At 43.3% G+C, this 24,428-nt stretch overlaps 1 protein-coding gene across 1 annotated transcript; it reads right to left on the reverse strand.

Annotated features, from left to right (window-relative positions):
• Positions 1–13,218: 13,218 nt before the first annotated feature.
• SIK1 (salt inducible kinase 1) lies at positions 13,219–24,428 on the reverse strand. Its single transcript, XM_064497059.1, has 14 exons — positions 24,277–24,428; positions 23,823–24,056; positions 22,850–22,966; positions 20,256–20,319; positions 19,926–20,087; positions 19,561–19,685; positions 19,314–19,437; positions 18,077–18,300; positions 17,690–17,839; positions 16,887–17,009; positions 16,412–16,634; positions 15,444–15,719; positions 14,681–14,912; positions 13,219–13,895 (listed from the first exon to the last, which is right to left on the reverse strand). The coding sequence occupies exons 2-14, from the start codon at positions 23,973–23,975 to the stop codon at positions 13,475–13,477; spliced, it is 2,394 nt and encodes a 797-aa protein (XP_064353129.1). The 5' UTR covers positions 23,976–24,056; positions 24,277–24,428; the 3' UTR covers positions 13,219–13,474.

The raw sequence follows: 24,428 nt of genomic DNA on the forward strand, positions 1-24,428 counted from the left end.
TCTAGTTTAAAAGGTGCCCTTCCAGTCCTTCTCTACACTGCTAGAAGCAAGGCTCACCCCATCCCAGCTGAGACCATCTGGGTGTTTGACTAGCTCTGCTCTAAGCTAAATTTGATGAATGACCTCATTTAAAAAAGCTGTAAAAAAACAAGATGGGGTGCAGGGGAGGGCATCTGCAAACCAGGTCAATTTATAGCTCATTTCAAGCACGCCCACCTCAAGCTTTGGGCTGGTGCACCGGAGGGCTGTGGGAGCTACCTCTGGGAGCAGGAGTGGCAGCAAGCAGCTCAGGAAGAGAGGACAGGGACTGCACAAGCCAGGTGTACCAGCAAAGGGGTCAGGGTATAAATTCCTATTCATCTGTCACTTAGTAAAGTTAAACCTCAGCACATCAGCAACATGACTGTCCTGTACATGGAGGCCTTTTCCACCACTTTGACAATATAAAATGTCCTCAAGGAGACGAGTGACATTCCTGTTCATTTTAAAGCCAACGCCTTGGGTGCAAAGGGATCTGGTTCTGCACAAACAAGGATCAAATAGTAGTTCTAGTTATAACATAAAATACTTGGGTTGTGGAACAATGCCAAGTTCATGTTGTTTGGGAAACCCCAATATGTTATTATTGTATTCTTTTTCAATTTCCTGACTTCCCGGTGGCTTGTCTTCCAACCTGAACTTTGCATGCTTTTCTCACTTTCCCATCACTTAATAATAATTAATGAAGGGAGGGAAAGAAATGTTAAAGAAAATTTCAACAGAGGATCAAAATTCCTAACCCACAGTGGTTATTTTCCAGGTTTCCACACAGGTTTAATCTCACCCTTGAATATCAGTGTGGATGCATTGCTTTCACACCAAAGCTTAAAAGATTTGATCTGAATGAAAATGAGAAGGAAAAATGTATCTGTGCGGCTACTGCCCCAATCCTGTCCCCTCCAAGGTCCATAGGCACCTATAAGCACATCCCAGTTGAAGCAGGACTGAGGTTTTTTGAGAGCAGTGTGAGATGATAAACACCAGGGAGAAAGGGACTGGGCAGGGTCACCAAAAAGGTATAACAAGAATCAGATAAATAAGTAAGAAATAAATGCCATATTTGTACAGTTCTGTTCCTCGTCAGTGTAAAAGAGTAAGCAACTAAATTAAGCAGAAGAACCCTTAGAAGGAATATGACGGGAAACAAAATCCTGACAGCAAGGTCTGTTAGGCTCTGAAATAGTCCCTCAAGGGAAGCAGCGGACGCTTGAGTCATTTGAACAATAGACTGGACAAAGCACTGGAAAATATACAGGAGGGAATAAATCTGCATTAGGAGAGGAATGTCTCAGATAACCTAATGGGTTGTTTCCATCCATAAATCTGTGACTGTATGGCAAGACCTTAGCCAGAAGAGGGTTGTGGCAACATCAGAAATGGATACACCCATATTATGTATATTGGAGCTTGGAGTGACCACTGTGACCTGTGTGTTACTTGAATGATAACTCGTATTTTTGGAACATTTCAGTATGTTAACTGCTTTCCATTGCCCATAGATTCTGGTTCTGGTTTATGTGTGCATCTCACCACCCGGTCCACGTAGTGTTTACAGGGTACAGGAAGAGTGCTGGAATATTTGTGTCTGTTAGTTGTTCTTCATAGTTTAAATGCTCAGGCTAGACCCAGAGCACTGGCTTCGGGGGCTTTCCTGCTTCTCTGTTTTTTCCTTCTAGTGATTGACTTTTGGGGGGGCTCCATCTGGGGACTTTTGTGGGAAGAAAGTGCCCATAAATCTGTCAATTAATCTAGGAATGATAATACATAGCACTTTCTCCCTGTACCACAAGGAAAAACTCATAGTAAGAAAGTAAATAAACAAACAACAGTGATGAAATGGATAGAAAAATAGTGATTGTCTTGGTTTATAGTAGTGCACACAATTCACCTTCTGCTAGATTATCAATACTCTCAGTACCAGCTCCACCCCTTCAATGACTTTAATTCTTAAAGAAACTGTGCTCTTCTGCTCACGACACAGTGTTGCTCTGTTTGACCTTCTCACAGACTAATGGCACCAGAGACTAATTCAGTTTTCCTGTGGGTGTAACACAAACATGAGGAAGCAGGATTGTGTTCCCCAACAAGAGCTGGAGTTAGCGTTAGGCATTCCCTTTCTGATCTCCTTAGAAATAAAGCTCTCTTTCATACCAATGCACGCGCATGCCTACTCTCCATTTCTGATGGCTCCCCCAAAAGTCAATCCTTCAAATAAATCAGCGTTCAAAGCCACCAGTAGATCCCCTGAGCTCCATTCCCTGTTGCCATTCATCCCCCAGGAAAAAAAGGCATGCAGTGACCCTATCCACGCCTCTCTTTGCTCTGCATCACCAAACCTCAGCATCCCTCCTCCCCTCCACCCATTCAAACGCACCAGAAACAATCCAGCGCTGACTGCCACCCATCACATTCCAGCAAGCGCTAGCTGGTCTCTGTGCACTTTCTCCTCTCTTCACTCAGGCCCCTGCGGAGAGGGAAGAGTGCAGTAGTGGTGTCTGCCAGGAAAAGTTTCATTTGCTGTTAGTTAGTCCTGAAAAGCCTTATTAGCCCCTCATTACTGAGCTGGACTGACAAAAGGTAATAATCAATGAGCCGCTTAGGCAAAGAAAGAGCACTGGCGATTGCCATTATTAATTCTGGGAATATAATTTTGTGTAGCACTGAGAAATCTCACTGATTCAGGCTCTGAATGCAATACATGCAGCTCAAAGCACACGCTGTACATGTGTATTCATGCATATGGGCACAAGTGTGCGTGCGTATTCAATCTCCTGATGTGTATCAGCTCGGCGAGAGGATGTGAGCTAGTCTGTACTGCTGCATTTTGACCGGGCTTGTCTACAGCTATAATGCTATCTGATCCCTTTTATTGCCCTGCCGGGCGCCAGCGCTGATCAGCATACTGCAGTGACAGCTCTTGTTTCACCACCCCATAGCCAGCTCCTACCACCAGAATACGAACAACAGTTTCTCCAGACATCTCAAAACTCAGCCCTTCCTGTCGGGTCTGAGGAAATAGTTCAGATTTCCAAAAGTACTTGAAAAACAGAGGAGGACATTAAGCAAGATCTGAAGCTGTGTGGAATTATGCCCCTCACATGCCTGGGTTAATCTGCTCTGAAAATCTGAGTAGACGCATAGCTGCAATTTTAAGAGCTTCAGTCCCTTCGAAAAAGCTGTACCAGCTTGGCCCAGGGACAAAGTGCAAAAAAAAAACAGGCAAGGAGCTCTTCCTGGCTCCCACTCCAATGCAACCTGCTGAGGATGAGGTGGGAATAGATGCTGGCACATGAGAAAAGAATGAGCTCACATAGCTCATCTCAGGAAAGAGAGGGGACGCTTTTTTAATACTTCAGCTGAGTCGTATTTCAATGATGCAACTGGGTTTTAGCACGTAGGGGAATGACTGGGACAATCTTGACATGCAAGGCCTGCTGCCGAGTGCAGTTAAAAACTGCTGTGATTGCCTCATAAACTTTGTTAAGTGCTCATGTGACAGGAAAAGAAAATATTAACACTCCAAGTTTTTATTTTTATTGAGATTTTATTCCTCCAAAAAATAACACACACCTTAAAGTGTAATCTCAGACACCTCAAACTCAGTTGAAAGTTACCTCAGTGCCCAGGCAGCCTTTTCTCCAAGCAAGGCTTGGCCGCGGTGCTAGATCAATGCACCAGCATACGAAACTGTCTGCAGTGAGCTCCAAAGCAGCCTGGCCAAATGTGCTGGACACCAGGAAAAGGTCGGACACCAGCACACACCAGGGAAAAAAAACAGCTGCTCTCTGTTAGCCCTGGCCTGACTGCATGGCCGTGTCATGCAGAGCAGGCATTCGTGGTGCCACAAAATCGTTAGCCAGTGACAGTGGTGGAGAAGGCACTGCTTGAACTCCTGGCTCTTACTCGCTCTGCTGCCCGGTGTATCGACATTTAATCCTGCCCTGAGGAATTGTTAAACCTGCTTGTTCCAGGGCTGATGCAGCCAGTGACTTGATTGCATTTGCAGAGTTAAGGCCGTATTGAACACATTCAGTGGATGCAGGCAGTTTGTGGGGTCCTGCACACAGAGGAATGCACCCACTGTGAGATCAAGAGAGCAGCTATGGGTCTGCAAAAGCGAATTTGTAATTAAGAGCGACTGGGTATTGCTGTGCCCCACAGCGCTTTTGTCTGCACCGTGAGAGTGGGTTGGAACTGCGAGAAAGTGGATCTCACCCTGTGACTAACTCCAGAAAGTGCTGATGAGTGCCCTTGCACAGAAAAATTATGTATTTCCTTTCAAAGAGGAACAGTAAAGCTATGATAAAAAATGAAATAGGCACGGACAACATACTCTAGCTTCAGGAGGCCCAGCCAGCACACATATCCTGGTTGCACACATAGCTGTATCACAGAGGATGGACCCAGCATTCTTCCTCCAGAGGCCTGGAAAAGTTGCAGTATTTCCCACCACTAATGACATTAGCAACAGGTAGCTAACAGTAAAAGACAAAACTGCAAGAAATGCACTGCTTCATGGAAAGCTGTCCTGATACCTGCTTCTACCAACAAGGGGCCCAGGAGGGAAAACTAGACCTCCTGTTCTTCCCTGCAGCTCTGATATGCATTTGCTCAGGCTGAAGTTCAGCTTTTCCTCCCTTCCCTCTGGCGAACACACTTACCTCCACCGGTCAGACTCCTGCTAAACATGACGTAAATCCAAGCAAATGTCAGTTTACCGAAGCGAGCTTAGTGGCTTGAGCTGATGGCAGCTAGTCCTGTCAAACGTCCTGCTCCTCTCAGCTTCTCGCTGTTCTCATGGGTTCTCATGGGAAGGCAACTCACTGGGCCACATAGTTTGGATTCCTCGTAGTCATCAGGTCTGTTGTTCTGTGATTTGCAATTAAGAGCTGAATAGTTAAGAACTAAAGCTACATCTCTCTGTCAAAGCTATTATAAAGCCTTTTAAAACCATCTTACCCTAACCAATTCACAGAGAAGCCTTTTTCCCCTCCAGGACAAAGGAGGGGAAAGCCCTCCTTTTCCCCCTTTCCACTCCCATATTTAGTTTAATTCAAACTGTTCAGGCCTCTTTCTGCAGAGATTTTTTTTTTCTCCCCCCAAAAGAATATCCCAATAGCAGTAAAGCAACATGAGTCATATAGATAACAGCCTGATCTGTCCAACTTTGCAGTTAATTTGGTGGCCCTGTGTTCTTGTTCCTGTTGTGTTCACTTTCTATGAACAGAAAGCAAAAATGTTCATGGAAAATGGGTTTCAATGGCATGTACATGAGTGTTCCTGGAAATCTAATTTTACATTTTCAGCAAAAGCATCTGCTTCCATACAAGGGTGAGCAGGAAAAAACAGTAAGACACTTAGCTGCCCACTGCACAATTGTCTTCACTCAGTCCAAAGAACAGAAAGTGCAAATGTATCCCCTCAAATACAAGAAGAGTAGTTTTGTTTGCAGGTATTAAGCAAGTAGGCCAAAGCAGCTAAAATGATGTGCTATGATCTGTTCATCTGGCATGAACAGATGTGTTTAATGTTCAATTTTGGGAAAATGTTGCTTGCAGGAGGAGATCTGTTTGTAACTCCAACAGGTGGCTAGGGATAATGTATCTGATAGGTCCTAAATTCCCATCTACCTGTTGAGTGTGTAGAACAGCTCCCCAAAATATAATGATGCTACCTTACCAGGAAATGTGAAAGAAATGATCAACAAGAATAGGCATTACGTTTCTACAATCCCTTCCAGCCCTTGACTAGATATATTTGTAGACACAGAATAAACAAAGGACTGGTGAAAAATCAGTTATCCAGGGTGAGTGGAAAGGGACATAAGACACAGGAGAGAAAAAAAAAAAGGCACCCCTGCATGATAAAAGAAAAGCGCTGTCAAACACAATGACTTCACAGCCTCAGTGGCTGAAAAAACAAAAGATGAAATTGTCTGGCTCTGGGGGTCAGGGCTTTAATGTGCTGCTAATAGCATTTATAACATAAAGCAGTGTCACTGCATTAGTCTGGATTTAGCAACGCCGCTTTACATCAGCACCAGAAGTGATTCATAAATTAAAATCTGCATCTCTGTAAACAGAGTGAAGAGAGGCACTCATGGGCACTGCCCCCCCCCCCCCCCCCCGGCACCCATCCCCCTGCCACTGCTTTGGCACCCATCCACGAGGTGTGACAGGGACAACCTGGCTCGGGCAGATCAGCCAACCGGCTCTGCAGACCCAGCCGGCCCCTGGTTCACCACTTCTTCAAATGCTCCCAGGCTGCCGCCATCCGAGAGATTCCCATGGGTAGTGGGAATGGGGTTCCTCGGAGAGCGATGGCCGTTCCTGCAGGACACCCCTGGGAAGGGACGCAGCAGGTGCTCGGCCAGCCCCGAGACAAGGAGCACACACGAGGCAGGGCAACGCCACAGCAGAAATGCTGGGGGCATGCTTTGCGCTCGTGTTCGCGAGGCTGGAGCTGGACTTCGCACCCCACACCAGTGAGTTCAGCCACTGGCTTCACAGGAAAGGAGCCTAGGAAACGCTCCAAAATTGAAGTGTCAGTAGAACAGATTTTAGGGTAAAACAATAAAAATAACAGTAGCAGATTGCTAGGACCAGACTGCTTCACTCAAGAGCTCTAAGGGAGCTCACATTGAAGCTACTGACCTATTCAGTACAATAACACAACTGTTATTGAAATGGCATGGCGCCACAGGAATGGAAGGTGGCAAATGTTACATTCATTTTTAAAAAGGGCTTTTAGGGGCAATCCAGAGACCTGTGGGCTGGAAGCTGGACTTCCATATGAGGCAAATAATTGACAGAAACCATAACAGAGACTAAAATGGCTAGATATGCAGATAAATGTGATACAACAGGAAAGAGTCAGCGCAGTTTTTAGAGCAAGAGGTCATGCATCACAAATCCATTAGTGTCAAGGCCTGTGCAAGTCAGCATATTCATAAAAGATACGACTGTAAAGAGCTGCAGAGCAATCTCAGAAAACTGAATGACAGGTTGATAAAATGGCATACGAAATTCACTGGCAGTAAATACAAAGCAAGGAGCACAAGGAAAAACAACCCTAGCTACATGAAGATCTGGGGCTGCAAATTAACATCGGTCAGGGAAGAAACCTCAAAGTCACTGAATTTGTGGCACACCCCCAGCTCACTGCTCAAGGATTGTCAAAAAGGTAAAAAGGGGGGGGGGGGGGGGAAGGAGCTTTAGGAATTGCTACAAAAAGAAAAGACAACCAAAAGAAGACAACTTCTGGTGTACCTATATCTCAAATACTGAGTGCAGTTCTGCATACAGTCGGTCTAGAAAGGATGTAGAAGCATCAGTGAAGACAGAGAAGAGATGGCGTGGAAATGTGGGATGGTTTCCATAGGTGGGCAGAATAACTACACTAGCGTTCTTCTGCTTGGTCACCTCAACAGAGAAGGGATTTGAGAGAGGTCCTATCAGCTCACAAGCACCCTGGAGAGCTGAACAAGAAAGCATTATTCATTGTATCGTGTTAGAGAAAGGGAGCAGAAACTGATCTGTTGGGTTGCAGGTCTAAAAGAGAAGGAAGTACTTCTTTCACACAGTGCAAAGCTGAGTTATGGCATTCATTCTCACAGGATGCTGTGGAGGCAAAAAAAATTGAATAATTCAAAAGTGGTTGGCCAAATTCTTGAAGCCTCAACGCATCCGCAGCTGTTAAACACAATGACCCAGATGCCACTGAGGAATCCCCTTAACCACAGTTCGCTCACAACTGAGCTGATAATACTACAGAAGGATCATGTTATACTTGCCCTGTCATTACACCCTTTTCCTAAGCATCTGCTTCTGAAACAAGCTACCTTAGCTGGACCTTTGGTTTGGGCCAGTATCAGTGCATATTACATTGTATATAATATAAGACCTATATTGGGAACCTAGGATTTATTGCAGGTGATCATAAAGTTTGTCTACCTCCCATGAAAGTCTTGCTTCTGGTAGGGACTAATATATGATGCTGCAGAATAGGGCATTTCTGTCCTAGAAATTTATCATGCCCCTTGCAATCTGTACTGAAGACCAACTCTATCTTGACCTCCCATAGATGCTCTGTTAAATCCATAAACCATGACACTGGATTACCTTTATCATTGATTTAACTGTCACCACAAAAGTAGTTAGCAGTCATGAAATAAGCCAGTAGCTGTATTTGAAGCAATGCCCTCCTGAGGCACATATTTCCTTTTATTAGTTCTTAAATTAATTCTCCTTCATTGCATGAAGTGTGCTTTATTCTCACACTGTAGGATGAGTAAAACAGAAGTACTGATCACCTTCTATCTCATGCACCATAATTTTGTACAGTCAAATGCTTTCCCTTCTGCCATTTCTCCTTCCTAGCTAACACAGGCCAAGATAAAATGGTGGTGCCTTTCAACATGTGGAAGTCCTTACCTTACCGAGCTGTAATTACCACTCGGCACAGTGAGGGAGAATGTAATGGGTCTGGGGACCAAGTCACCCATCACCTGCAGGAAGGGAGGAAGAGGGGGATGAATCCCTCCCTGCCATGGCTGGATCACACTGACACTAAAGTGCTTGGCTTGGTGTCTGTGCTTGATTTATTCGATGCAAAAACAGCCTGTGTTTTTCATTGCTACTGATCTAGCATCTCTTGTCAGCTCTAAGCACTTCCTTAAGAAAAAAAAAAAAAGGTTTGATCATTCACTTTTGGGGCTGTGTTAAACTTGCCAGCATCTGTTCCTTCTGAAGGGGGGGGGGGGGGGGCGCGGGGGAAGCACCAATCTCAGACTGGAAAAGAAAGGAAAAGGAACTAGGTACCAAGTTGCAACGTGAGAAATGAAGCCAAGAAAAATGACGTCTCAAGAGATATTGAAGACAAAAACAAATGTGGTAAACAGGAGCAGAGACAGATTTCAGAGGAAAGGCAGGAAGACAGTGACTAAAGCACCCAGTGTACGCATGGAAACTGAGTCCAGAGTTCCAGGGTTTCTTTGTTCTCGTTTTTCCTACTTATTTCAGAAATCATGGTCCTGTTGAGATTCCTCTGTACCCAAGGGGCAGTTATGTCAATGAAAGCTGGTGGAGCTGCACTGGTTTATTTTCATTAAGAAGCAACTTTTTGAGCTTTCTCGGAATTACTGGTTTTTAAAATAATGCACTGAGAATCTTGTTGAGAACAACAGTTAGGATTATTCTTAAACCAGTTTGCATTACAAACTAGATTAAAAATACTGCCATCATTTTTAATGGTTGCAAAGATCCTAGGTTTGGATGCAGTCGCACTGAAAACAAAACACTAGAAAAACACGGCTGTGACACTGCTACCAGTTCCAAGAGTCACAGCATGTATGTACAGAGCTCTGCCATTTCCAACTCAGCAACCAACTCCTTTCCATCACAAAATAAGTGATTATCTCTGGTTGCTCCCAAGCACTTGCTTTAATTTTTTAGATTTGCCCCACCAGTGGTCTCTCCTCTCCTTCAAAATGAGATATGTGGATTTGAAAACAAGAAATTCAGATGGCGGATTTTCAAACCAAACATTATTTGTTGTGAATAAAAAAAATCTTTTTTTGCTGGGAATTCAGCAGGTTAAGTTGGAGCCTGCAAATATTTTGGGGGGTCCCTTTGCAGGTAAACTCCTTTCTCACCCTCATTCTCATTGCATATGCAAAATACAGTGCTTTCTATCACTGAAGTCCTACGCTCAGGCCGTGCAGATGACAACACACAGCTATCCACTGTCCAAGAGCTGACAACATTACACATCCTTCTTTAGCTAGTGTCCCCCTTGCCAACAATGCAGTGATCTCCTGTGAGCTGACTTTTCCATCTCAACTCCCAGTACAGCACACCAATTTTCTGTTTAAGTCAACAGAGACTACTCTGCCTCTTTGTCTACATCAAGGCTTAGAGGAAATGGAGCAAATGAAGTAAAACTGGGGAAGAGACTGGGGATCTAGGATAATGTTACTCCACAGTCATGGAAGCACAGACAGGCCAGTCTCTTAGCTCCTCCACCAATATGCCCTCACAGGCCCCTTCCCCCTATCAGCCTCCTGCCAACCCAATTCTTCCTCTCCTTTTCACCATTCCCTCCTTTTTCTCTAGGACCCACTTGGCAAATAACATCTCCACTAGTTTCCAACCCACAGGCTCTGTTGAAAGGCAACTGCTGTTGTGAGAGGTGAGGTGTATCCCCACTGCAGCACAGAGGTACCCAGACTAGCTGCAAACCTGCTCTGGGAGAGCGCGCCCATGGCAATGCTGTGCTGTATGGAGGCTGCAGCTGGTACCTTGGCTTGTTTAAAACTAACCAAGGCATCTCTACACTAGAGCACAACCTGTGCTGTACACGTACTCCTAGCTTAATTAAGCCTGTACCTTTCCTGTAAGTTCCTTTTTTTGAATCCTCAAATTATATTTGAAAGGTTCTAACTAAGCAGAAAACCCAGCTCCATTGGAATCCTTCTTTCATCTCTCTTCCTCTCTGCTTTTTTCCATCACTGCCTTTACTACACTGGGGTCTCTGCCAGGTCAAGGTGACCTGGACAGAGTGCTTATCTGGTAACGACCAAACCACGCTTGACCATTTTCATTGCGTAGACCTTGTTTACAGTCAGATTTTATAACCCGATTACTACAGACCTGGGTTAGATTCAGACAGATTGCCCACCAGTGAAAGGCTCAATATCCCATTATCAGATTTGCACGTCAGCCATTCCTCTTCATTTAGTAATGTAATAGAAAGTGTCAGTAACGTCCTATGGATTTAGGCTTTAAAAGGAGTCTCAACAATGCAAGTCATATGTATATATCTGGAGCTCATATTATACTGCAGAGAGCACCAGGAAGAAATACTTCACAGAACCATATGCAGGACAACAATTTTAAAACATTTTTTATTTAAATATTAAATAAAACACATCAACTAATCATTTTGGTGTACATCTCATTTAAACATAAGAAATAAAATGATTGTTCAGTCATGATAAAAAATAAACTATACATCTTAATTAAACCAATCACATAGTGTCTTTAAATATCCTATTGCATTGCAGTCTGCAGAACAGCACTGTCAAAGATAGCTACAAAAAAAAAAACCCCAAACTTTTTAAAATGACCTCTTTCTGCTCCAGCAATAATTCCAAAGAGGTTGTACAGCAATTGGAAAAGGAAAAAAAATACTATGAAAGTAAAGTGCTTGTCATTGCTTAGGACAGGAAATAAAAAAAATAATCTGTGGCCTTTTGATCCATGGCGTTTAAACAAAACAAACATTGAAGAGGAAACAATTCTGCGTTTTAAGTACGTGTGCTACCCCTTACAAAACTGAAGGCAGAGTTGCTGCTTTGTGATGAGTTGGCTTCTTCTCATCCTCCTCTCTGGTCATCTCCCACAATATTTTTTTTTAAAACCACAATAAATTAGCATGAAACTTTGGTGTTTTCTCTGCTGCAAGGCACCAGTCATTCAGAAATTCAACTCAAGTAATTTTTCTCACTTTGAAGCTCCCAGACCATGTAGCAGCAGTGGCAAGCTGGAAATGCATCAATATAGATACACAGGTACTACACACAGACAGAGCCACATGACATCTTCAACCCTTCCCCCTCCCACCAATTAACCTGGTCAATCTTTGGCTTTTTTAAAAAACAGGTATCTATATTATTTGCAAATGCGTAATACTGCAGGTTGCAAGAAGCCAAGGTAACTTGAAGGCACCCTGTGTCACACCAGGGAGATGGGTCCTTTAAGCATCTAGACCGAATGAAACTATTTTCTGACATTCAAACGGGAACTTCGGGACAAGCTGCCTCACTGTTTGCTCACTTGCTTCCAAAGTTTGAACACCTGACCCTATTCATTTTTGTAGGGGCACAGTCTGTTCTCCCCTTTATACCCAAGCATAACCTCTATTGACACCAATAGGAGTCACGCTCTGCCTTAGCAGGGGGTTTTATACCAGAAACACAATATAAGCATATTACAAAATATAAAAAATAACTAGTGTTATATATTGTTTTCTGCTTCCTATTTATATACATATACAGCATTAAAAACCATACATAAAAACACCTACCTAATCCAAAACCTTATTTTTGCTAATATGCCAAAAACAAACCAACCAAAAAACAAACACTCAAAGATTGTGCTGTTTTACTCACTTTTAATAGTTTTGTTCGGAAATAGCTGTACTCTGTTACAGCAGAATTCTGTTCTAGCCTATTCCTTTTGTCTTTGTCAGTATATAATTATAACCTCAATATTGCACATTTCCCCAAGAGTCAGTTCTGTTTGGACCCTGATAATGAAATGCATAAAAACATAATTAGCAGCGGAAATAAAAATGTGCAGCACTAAGAAATATCTCTCAGGCTTCTTAGCAGGCAACGTCCAGGAGGGTTTCTTTTTTAAAAAAAAAAAAAAAAAAACACACCCTTCCCACCACCCTGCCAATACTAATGCTTCCCTCCTCAGTGCCTCTGCAGGAATATGAAAAAACTTAGCATTTATAAAAAGACTTCTAAAGATTTAGACCAACACAATATATGCATGTGTGTGCATATCTATATCCATATATATATATATGTATATATAGATATGTAAGCATACACACCAGGCCTAAACAAACACACCCCCCAAAAGACCAGACACTATGCGATTTGGAACCTGCTATTAAGGGATACATTTTCAAGAGATTATTTCTTCTAATTAGAACATTTTTTAGCTTTTCCAGCTGATAAATCAAGCAAGAAGTTCACAGTTTTCATTTGAAGTATACATATCTGGGAGGTGTGGGACGGGGATGTTGGTTCCTTTAGAATAAAATGAGTGTTAACTGAACTAAAAAAGGAAAAAAAAAAGGCAATGCTTCCATTTTTGTCTTCTATGAATGCATAATGGTGCATGCCACTTTTTTTGTTTATTTTCTTTAAAAGAGGTAATCATCTTCACAAACCCATAAATGAATATTGTGAAAAAGGGAGGCTCTGGTCCCTTCTTTGAAAAGCTTCTCCCTGCTGTGTTCACCACTACTGACAGCTGCTAATCTTGCATAACAGCAGAACTGTATTGGTCTTGACTTGAGTACAGTACCGAAGAGTTCTTCCCCAACCACATCCCTCCCTGTCCCCACAAAAGCCCCACCCATCTTCCCCATCATTATTTTTTCTTAAAAAAAAATCAGTTTCTATTCATATTTGTTCAGTGCAAGAATAGTAGAAGCAAAAAGACATACATATTGCTTGTTTCAGTTCTGTAAAATTGCTAGCTTTCTGAGCCAGACAGCCTCTTCACATACTTCAAAATTTATTGCTTCTGAAAGTCACTCGTCCACACGACACCAGCCAGCCAAGGACCCACACATGCCATGGAACAGTGGTGAAAGTTCTTTGCAAAATGAGCAGCGTAAGCTGTAGCAGCCAGGTCTCTCATTTGACCAGGACAAACTTCCCTAGCTGGCTGGAAGTCAGGTCCTCCATTTCACAATCCCCGTGCTGCAAAGTGACAGCATCATAGCTTGGAGACTGAGCAGAGAAACTCTGTTGCTGAGAGAAGGTGGTGCTGAGTGGAGAAACATTGCTGCTGATATACAGGTGAGTGTCTAGAAGGTGAGCCGCTGAGGACACTGGTGACACGCTTACGCCAAAGAAATGGGGTCGGAGCAGTTGGCTGTTGCCACCAAAGGCCAACTCAAATGAGTTCTGTCTTTGTAGCTGTGACAACAGAAGTGAATTGGATGTTTTGCAGGTGCCTGTGCTATCAGAGGAGGGGATGCCATTTGTTACAGATGTCTGAGAGGTGTGGGGACAAGCTGGCTGGAGTAGCTGGTGATGCTGGAGCTGGAGCATTCTGAATAGAATCCAAGGGTGGAAGAAGTTAACTTGCATTGCTAAGATTGGTTCATCCCTCCTTTTTTGCCCCCACCTCCGATCATAATTTTCCCCTTTGTTTCCTTCTCTACATTAAACCTCTCCTTACCCAGCCAGGGCAATTAAAACAACTACCACCCACATCACTGTGTTTTCACTTGCCTTTTCCTCATATTGGAGAGGGAGACTATCACCAAAAAGTTATCTAGTCACAAACTGGCCTGCTAATAATAGATGTTCTAGAGACAACGCATGCAGATAAACCAGAAGCTTGATTTTCCATCTCACTTCTATGGGAATGAAGAGGTGTCACCACAAATGACATTTGAGGCCACTGGAACTGTGCCTCCTTTGTGGGCTGTAACTTTTCCAAATTACAAGGTCTCACACTTCCTTGTCATGGGAAAATTACAGGAGGAGGCAGAGCAGGAAGGAAAGCATTCCCAAAACTAACAAAGAAAAACACAGCCTGCAAAGGGGAGAAGCAGTATTTTCCCCCACAGTACCAAGGGCTTCTCAATTCAGCAACCTCCAAATATTTGGACATCACAATTTCTGAGTGTAACTGCATGTCCTGTGTTACATTTCCCAGTGCAGGGAGCCACAGAGAAAGTTAAGCAGTTTATCTGCTGCCACACAGAAAAGATGAGAGGAAAGGAATCTGCAGTGACCAGAATCCCAAACCTCTTTTGTTATGCTCACTCCTCCTCTACTGGCCCCCAGCAAAGCAACCCAAATGGAAACAACTCCAAGCTAGCTTCTCACCTCTGCTGCTGTAGCACCTCTTCCAGGAGGCTTCTTCCCTCTCTGCTGCTCCCGCTGCTGATGTACATGCAGGTGTTTGGCTGCGTGTGTTGGAAAGGGCTCATGGCACTCCTTGCTGCCCGAGATGAGGAGGACTGACACACCTGCCGAGCAAAGCCTTTGATTTTATTCAAGCCGAGAAACCCCTTGGCTCGAGCATTCTTCCGCAGCTGTTGCCTAAAAGCCTTCAAGCCTGTGGGACACGAGGAAAAGAAATGCACTTTAATCCTCCTTAGCATTTGCCTGGGAGCCTGCTTTATAGATCAACCTTTCTGGGCAGCTGCCTTCATTCCTATGAGGACTAAGCCAGAAAAAGCCATGATTCTTCAGTTCACATTCACCTCTCTGCCTGACAGTCAGAGCAAAGCTTATGCAACAGAACAGGGCTTGGGATGGCTCCACCCTAGTGTGGATGGACACATGCACAGCTAAGGAGAATGCTGCCAGAAACCATGATGTGCAGTCTGTATTTCTGGAAGCAGAGAAAGGGGGCTGCAGTCCCACTCACATCAGAAGCAATGTCTTTATGGGCTTGCTGAATCAGTATCCAAGAACCTCTTATCTAGGCAGCTTTTTCACGGAACCTTACCCTCCTCAGGGACCATGATTATGAGAGGCAGAGTACCCAGGCAGCTCCCATGTAACACTAACAGAGGCCTGCTACCCTTCCCAATGACAGTCAGAAGGGTGTAATCCTCTGGCAATAAAGCAAGGCAGGAGTTACCTTGAGTTAATGAGGTATCAGATGCTCGCCTTCCTTCCTGGAAGCTGACAGGCAGGAGAGAAGCACCTCCCATGCAGCCCTGGGCTTGTAACACTGGAGCGTCAGACTGGGAAGTTAGGAAGGGTGACGTCACCCTAGCTGTGGCTGGGCTCCCCATCATTACTTGACCTGCCAAACAACTGCTCAGGGTCACCGAGCTGTCATTTGAAGATGAAGTAAGGCAGCTGTCTGAATTAGTTCCTTCTGTGGGGCTTGCTGAAGAGGAAATGACTATACCTACAGAGAGGAAGGAAGGAGAAAAAGAGCATTCCCAAAATGAGTACAGGAAGAAACAAACATGACATCAGAGCATTCTGCCCACCCACGCTGGCACTAATGAACAGCTGCAAGCCACGGAGGTGTCCAACAACTCATGTCATAGCAGAGCTCAACTCCAACAAGGGGTCACCAACAAATAACCTAGGTTTGGGTTCCTGCCCAGCCAACAGTGTTCTACCAGCAACTCTAGCACCACTGGGCTATGCTAGATCAGGCCTGCAGTGCTTCTTTAGCACAATAGCTCTGACAAGGGAGTTTTGTTTTGTGAGATTTTTTTGCTCATTTGTTTAGTTCAAGGGGTCTAGTTGTATATCAAATATGGTTAGCAGTGAATTGTTTTTAAACTCAGACCCCCACATAAAATAGAAGGCAGTGAAAGCAAGCAGAGATGGGTTATGTCCTGCTTGTGAGACTGCTTCCCTCTAAAGTGATCTAAATGAAATACAGCAGTGCAGTGTCTCTTCCTGAAGATCTATGCTTACTTACGGCAAGACAGATTTGGGGAAGGCAGAGTGCAGACCACTGGGCTTTTCTACCCCAGTCAAGGCAAAATCATCACATTGTCTCTGAGCATTTGTCTGCCATCATGCTCCTTCTCTGTCCCTTCCCTCTAGCTATGGACACCCTTCCTCCCTCACAAGTTTACTTACATGGAGGGGCATGCTGATAGAAATGGGTGCTGACTTCAGCCAGTGTGTGCCTCCTGCTGGTGTTGTTAGGGATGCGGATGGGGTCATATGCCTTAATTTCATCCTCCAACTCCTTCTCTTGCCTTACTTCTTCACTAATGGTTGTTTCCAGCAGGCTGTTGGGGGAAATGGATCGGTTCCGGAAAAGTCCGTTGAGGTTGGGATCCACAGGAAAGAACACAGGCTGCAAAACATGTCAGTTTACAGGGTGAAGCGTGCTTCACTTATTTCTGCACTACTTGTTAATGCTCTACATAGTTCTATGGCATGTCTTCAGCACGCATATTCTTGAGAGGCTACTACAACACCATGCCCAGATGTTGAACAAAAGATTCAAAGAAGAGAACAGACTTACAACCTCTGTTGTTTCAGATCAGTAGAACAATTAAAAGAAAAAAAAGAAAAAGTTGCAAAAAATTTAGCTGAGAACACCAACCTGTAATGGATTGTTCATGTCACAGTCCATTTCTGCCTGCAAGGGTGGCTGAACCAGGCTCTGAGGTTGCTGGTAAAGCAGAGATGATCGCAGGGTTTCACTAGTGAGACCATCCTGAGGCATCTGAAGAAAGACCCACAGAAGCCATCACATATGCTGCAGTTCCAGGTGACTTTTCAAATACTGTCAGGTCAAGGAATTTCAAAGACACTTTCCCTGCAAGCTTTCTCCATGCACATTCTATCAAAATGAAAAAAGTTACTCTTTCAAAGCCTACACAAACACAAAGCTCCTCCTCTTAAGTGAGGCAATTAAACTGGAAGTGTAATTTAAAAAAGGCATCCAGAGCACCCTTTAAAGGTGGTGAGGAAAAGAAAGCGAGTGTCAGAAAAAACATACAAACTAACCCATGGAGTACTTCTGAGGATCCTGCAGGGTATGTAACAAAGAAGAGTAACTGATCCATGCCTGAGAGGGCAAATTTCCACGAGAGACCTAATCCTCTGGCTCCTTAGTGACCAGCACCAGAGACAGGCTATTCTTTGGACCACGATCTACAGCCACGTATTAGGAAATGGGCCATTAGTATTTAATCAGCCTCCTGCTGAAGAACGGTAGACCTTGTCCTCTGGTTAGAGGACACAAAGATCAGAATTGACTCTCAAAAGCCATCTTAGTTACCATCTTATATTTTCCCATAGGAAAGAACAGGGGAGGGAGGAGAGAGAAAAAACAAACAAACAAAAAAGATAGAAAGAGCACCAAAAGACATAGCCTTCCAGGGAAATAATTCTCTTCCTTACCTCAACATTGCTGATGTCAGAGCTCCTCGGCCTTTGCTGACGGCCAGTTGCTGGACGACTCGACAGCTGGCTGCTTCGATACTCCTTGAGGCGCTCCAAGAGCAGGTAATAAATTGCAGCAAAATGGTTGTAGCTGCTGTTTTGTAGAGACTAGAGGACATTGAGAGGATCTTGTTGTTACAGATAACTCAGGACATAAACAGCCAGAATTCATCATTAAGGCTGCATAACAACATACTCAAAAATAAGTAAAAAACCAGAAGGTCAGTGAAGATTTTATGACACTGTGACACTAGATCAAGGCTAGTCACCAAACAACATGTATGCCAGCAACATTAGATGTCTGACAGTCAGTGTATCAGTATCTAAGGGGCAAGCACTTCTCACCTCAACAGTTCTCTGCCTGTCAATGCCAAGTGTTTGCATGATTCCAAGGACCTGTTCATTGTAGTCACCCAGGTTGGAATTGTAGTTTTGCATGGAGAAGGATAAAGACTGCTGCTGCTGGAGAGATGGGTCAGCTTGCATCCACTTGTGCTGCTTTATTTGGGAAATGGTTATTCGCTTGGTTGGGTCCACGACCAACATCCGTCGAATTAGTGTTTCACAATCTGGACAACAAAGAAAATACATAAGCAAGGGGTAAAAATAACAGTCCAGGCCCAGGTCATTGCTAAGAAACCTTCCCAGTAACAGTACTTCTGATGTCTATGAAAACAGGAATTAAAGGTTTCTGAGCAGATGATGCCAGGTCTTACTACCACATAGTCAAAACCAGCATCAGCAAGATCTTGAAGTGAAACCCACAGGAGGCTTACATATATTTCATAAAACCAACCTGTCACTACAGGAAACAAACCCATACTGGATATCAGCAGGGGTCAGGTGACCTTTCACCTTGTAGGAGAACTAGCTTTGAGTGGATGCAGTTTACTGATACTATACCCACTTGAAATAGGTCAGAATTTAGCACAGAACCCAGTCATATACAACTTCCTGATCTGCACAAACTGCTCATGGCTAAAGCTGGTAAAGGTCAGACTTCAAAAGATAGTCTTCATCTCAGGAGAGAGACATAGCTACTTGTTTTTCAGTCCAAATCATCAGAGAGGTGATAATACTCTTCAGTTCCTTTTCTCACCAGACTGTTCAAGTGTGAGCGTTCAAAAAACAGTGCTAAGCCTCACTATTTCTGCTCTCCTTGACAACATAGCCACGCTGAAAAATACCCCTTTTGCATAGTCAGAATATTTTATAACTACACCCATCTCAGCACTGCAGACTAGTCTCATTAAAACCCTTTCTTCCTCTCTCTTTTGTAAGTGAGTATTTCTACAGCTAGGGTGTCAGATATTTTTCTCATCCAGAAAGATATTCAAAGAAAGGAAACAACAGCCTTTTAGATGCACCATAAAGCAGATCTAAGAAACAAAAACATGTACAGCCATCCCCTCAACTACAAGCACTGCCCTACAGAAAATACTGGATACCCAAGAAAGTGATTGCCAGCTACAAAACCAGCCCCATCTGTCATTGCCCCAAGAAGGAACATGACAGCTATTCCTTCCTAATCATTCCTCTACGCATAGCCCCTTTTCTAACATTAAGGATCTGAAAAAAGCACCTTCAGACATGAAGTAAGGGATGCGGAACCTCCCCTCCAGCACTCTTTGCCTCAGAGTTGGTAAATTGGGTCCATCAAAAGGCAGAGAACCACAGACAAGGACATACAGCACCACCCCAAGGCTCTGTCAACAGAAAACAGCACAGCCTGTAAGTGATTCCAGTAGAAGCAGTAGAAGCAATGATTATGAAAGCCTGCAGACCCTAACAAACTGTGAAATGCAATTTCTAAGGAATATCAAGCTCACCCATATATCAAGGTGAGGTCCTTCATATTCCTTGCCTTCAAAAACTTCTGGAGCTGCATAAGGTGGGCTTCCACACCAAGTAGACAGAGGCTCTCCTGATTTGTAGAAGTTTCCAAAGCCAAAGTCTGTAATGAAGGTAAGTGTCTGGAGTGAGACATCACTAAACCACACAATAACATTTCAGAAGTAGCAAAAAAAGAGATTGAAGGGAGCAGATGTGCTCGTCAGTTCTGTGCCTATTCATTTAAGCTATTCACTCAGTAACTATTCTTTTATTTTCAGTTACAATACATCTACAGGATCATCCTAAAGAGACTGACTTTGACAATGTGCCTGATGCTGTTTATAGAGTAACCACACATTACCTGCTAACTTGATATTCATGTTAGAATCTAGCAGAAGGTTCTCTGTTTTGAGATCCCTATGCACTATGTGGTGGCTGTGACAATATTCCACTGCTGAAAGAATCTGCCAGAACTTCTTCCGTGCTTCATTTTCACTTAAGTGCCCATTGGAGGTCAGATGATCTGCAATACAAAATAAAAGAGGCATGAGAATTAGAAACACCTGGAGGAAGTTTTTAAAAACCTGCACCTGCAGGATTATGATCAGAATGTGTGTCACTCAGGAATGACAACAATAAAGCTGTAATTTCTAAGTCTAAAGAACTGTTAGCCTCAGTCGAGAGTACTTACCAAACATTTCTCCATTCTTTGCAAACTCAGTGACAATGTAAAGCATATCCTTTGTCTCCATAACCTGTCAAGACACAAGAGAGGGTACGTTAAAAAATGCACACCTCTGTAGTTTGATTCATTTTTTTAAAATATATTCTCAGACACACCACTTCAATTATTTATTTGCTGCAGTGGCTGGCAGTAAAGGCATCTAACTTTGCAACACAATATTCTTTCCATGCAAACTGCTAATGAAAAAGATAACAAATCAATGCACATGCACCTAAAATATGCAATGGCTTCCCATGCCCTTGTTCTTCTCACCATTACCATGCCACCTAATCTCTCTAAGATAACTGATGAGCATTTCAATAATTTTATACATGTCTCTGAATTATTTATGTTAAAATATACACATGTAGTTTTACAATTAATTTGGCGTACTTGCTACATGCAAAGACACCTGAAGTTCAATTTAAGTCTTCTTTGTTTCAAGGTTAGCAGGCACTCAGATCAGGAGAGATATTTGCAACCTGGACAAACAAAGTAGTAGTATCCAATACCCCACTCCTGTTTGGTATTGGCCAGGGATATGGCAGGCCTGCGAGGCAAGTAACAATAGTTTGCTGTTTGTGCAACTGCAGTACTTGATGCAAGTCAACAACTGCCAATATGTAGCCACAGGTTCTATGAATCTATTATCAACTTTTTAAAACACTTGATATTGGTTTAGATATTATAGAAGGATATGGGATAAATCTAGTCAAAATAGTGCATGTCATTGAAGGAAAAAGAAAAAAAGGACTTAAAAAAGCTAAGTATTTCCAAATTCATCTTCAGTTCCTATGGCACATCTTTGAAATGCTGCACTTCCCAGAAACTGTATGCTCAAGCAGTAGATGTTTTGTTTTGGAGGCAGGAGGCTCACAAAAGAAAAAAAAAAGAAAAACAACAACCATCAATGCTACTTCAAAGGCCCTAATTTCCAGCACTCCTAACATGCAACCTTTTTCGAAGACGCTTGTCCTCCCTTCACTACAAGTACACACAGACACAAAATGAAAATAAACAAACAAGGAGCAAAGGAAGAGAGGTTCCCAGTTTTGTAAAACTGAAGGAAAGTGTTCTGGGAAAGATGCCAGCTGGATGAAATTAAGACGCCGTGCTGAAACTAAAACAATGATGAAATAATACAAGAACACACACCCTACATTGGTATGTCATCTAATTCCATCCCTGCTTCTCAGTCTCCACCAAACAGGTAAAGCATCAGTTACAACAACAAAGAAAAGAAAACTTTGCTGAAAAGAAATTATGGTCCACTACCAACGTCATTTGTTCAATCAAGTGAAGTGGTTCAACCAGACGGAATTTAACCTGCTTCTACAAAAGCTTCGAAATAGTATTTTCACCCACATCATTCCACTGAAATGAAATCAACAGAACTGTTAGAATGCTTCTGTATATCCTATACTGCCCTATGGGCAACAGTGACGTCAAATGTTACCGTAGAATAATTTTTCTTATGATGGTTAATACTATAAATATCAAGTACTTCACATGTGTCACCATCTTTAAAAATAATGCCTTGCCTAAGCACCTGCCTTACTGGCTTTTCACCCTTACACATTAATTAATCTCCCCCCCCCCCTTTTTTTAAGCTAACAAATCCAACGGTAAGATTGCAGCTGATAATAGTGTTTACTACTGCACACAAAATTTCAGACCTGCTGCTTCATTTGCTAATCCATTCCTTTCCCCTCATGCCCTTCTATACAGGTCCAGACAGACTCTGATACATCATCTTCTTCTTAAATTCACATGGCACTATTTAAGATGATTAAGACGAAATTACACCAAACACTAATTAGATCAAATATTTAGACTTTGCAAAGCAATCCTTGCTTGCTAGTCAGCTGTGATCCTGTTTTCTGCATATTAATTTGTTCTTACTGATAAAAATACCCACCTGTAGGAACTGAACAAATCTAAACCAAAATTCACATTGTGAAACTCTACAGTGATAAATACTTTAAATTCCCTTTCAAAACTATGAAAATTAGAACAGAATAACCAAACAGGTCATTTCCTGACATATCCTGAAATATGAACATTTATAGGCTTTTTCTTTTGTACTTAGACTGACTGGGTTTGTTTGTTGGATTTTTTTTTTAATCTCTTCCACTGATGGCAAATGCAACTTTTGCACTTGCTTCTGTGATACACTACATGAGTCTAAATCTTCCTCTATCAAGAGCAAGTAAGGTGTTCCAGTCTTTTAAACTGGAAAAGCAGAGGAGTTAGGAAAGACAAGTTAATCAGAGAAAGACAGGTAATCAGTTCCTCTATCTGAAGCAAACTTCAGCCTGTTTTTTCTTCTGTTTTCTTCTTTCTACAGAAAGTTCTATAGCGCATTTTGTCAATACACTGTCTAATGTACCAGAAACTTGTTCAAAGAATGCTGAATGTCTTTTAAAAATACCAGTTTATTTAAGTATATTTTTCAAGAACTGTTTAAATATGCATTCTCTCTGCAAATATTCAATGTAAAATCATGTGCAAGAGAAAAGCACATTTCATTTACATGCTGCACTTCAAAGCTGACTTCTTACCTGATACAGCTTGATAATGTGGGGGTGATTCAAAAGCTTCATTATCTGAACTTCTCTATAAATCTTCTCCAGATTGCTTGGGTCTAACCTCGTTTTGTCTATTATTTTTATTGCAACCTGCGGATTAAAAAAGAAAAAAACCCAGATATTACAAAACAGATACTCCTACTGTTAAAATCACTTCAGAAAAAAAAAAAAAACCCTACAAATTCACAAAATCCAAATAAAATAGCCTCAAAAGCACAGGCTCGACAAAGCTGATTCTGTTTTTCTACACTGAACAGAATTCATAACACAGAACATTTTCATTTTTCTTTTCTACGTAAAAGGACTACACATAAAGTAATGAACAGAACTGCAGAAATCAGCACTGGACAGGATTCAGTAAATCTTTTAATCCATCCCACGTTAGTGGGAAACAGTTTCTTATAAAAGACTATTTTCTATTATAGTGACCAATATGACTTTAACAGATATTGCAAATGGAACTACTGCAGATGTACATTAACAAATTGCTTTTGCAAATACATTAAACATTGCGAGATCTGTATTTTTGAAACATACACACTGCACAAAAAAAATTAATCCTGTCTAAAGTCTACAAAAGGTCCTTAATTTGCTGGACTCTTAGCAAACTAAGACTCAGTAATTCAGTGAAGCTATCACAACACCTAGCAATGTTATTTTTAATATATTCTTGTTTTGCTTTAATTTATATCAGCTCTATTTAACGCACCAGGAAAACTTTAAGTTCCCAAGAACAGCTGCATCAACTATTGCTGTATAGTCAACAAACCGTGCTAAGTCCGCCAGTCCACTGGACTTTGCATAGCTTTCTGCCTTTCTCTTCATCTTCAATGTCAGTTTATTTTACTATGTTTGCAGAGATAAACCGTCTCGCCACTGCCAACTCAGCAAACAACATGCTTTTTAACGCACAATACCCCTAGCAAACTCCAGCCTCCGTACGCACCTGCGTTTTGGTTACTCTGTGCCTGGCAAGCTTAACCACCGCGAAATTGCCTTTCCCCAAGGTCCTCTCGATATCGTAAAATCCGACTCGCAGCGGCCTTTGCTGGGCTTGACTCGGAGCGGGCACGGAGGTATACTCTGACATGATCACCATGATTTAGACGGGTGGTGGGCAAGACGCGTCGCGCTTAGGAAGGGAACATCGGCGCTGCCCGCGGCGCGCGGGCGCTCGCACCTGCACGGAGACAGCACGCACCCCGTCAGCCCCCAGCGCACCGCCCCGCCGCGGACGGCGCCAACTTCGCCGCCTCGCTCCCGGCGGCGCTCAACCGCGGCGGCTCCGCGCCCGGTGCCCGCCCGCCGGCCGGTCGGCCGCTGCCGCGCGGCCCCCCTCCAACCGCCGCCGCCGAGCGGCCGTTGCGCGGCCGTTGCCCGCGCGCGCCGAGGCGCCGTACCTGGCGGGCGGCGGGCGTTCTCCGCGGCTGCTCGCGCCGGGCTGTGCCGCCGCCGCTGCCGCCGCGGTGGGGTGTGTGTGTGCCCGCGTATGTGTGAGTGTGTGTGTCTGTGTGTGCACCGGGGGGCAGGCGGGAGCACGCGGGATGTCCCG

Source organism: Dromaius novaehollandiae, chromosome 1 (assembly GCF_036370855.1).
Source record: "Dromaius novaehollandiae isolate bDroNov1 chromosome 1, bDroNov1.hap1, whole genome shotgun sequence".
Classification (NCBI taxonomy): domain Eukaryota; kingdom Metazoa; phylum Chordata; class Aves; order Casuariiformes; family Dromaiidae; genus Dromaius; species Dromaius novaehollandiae.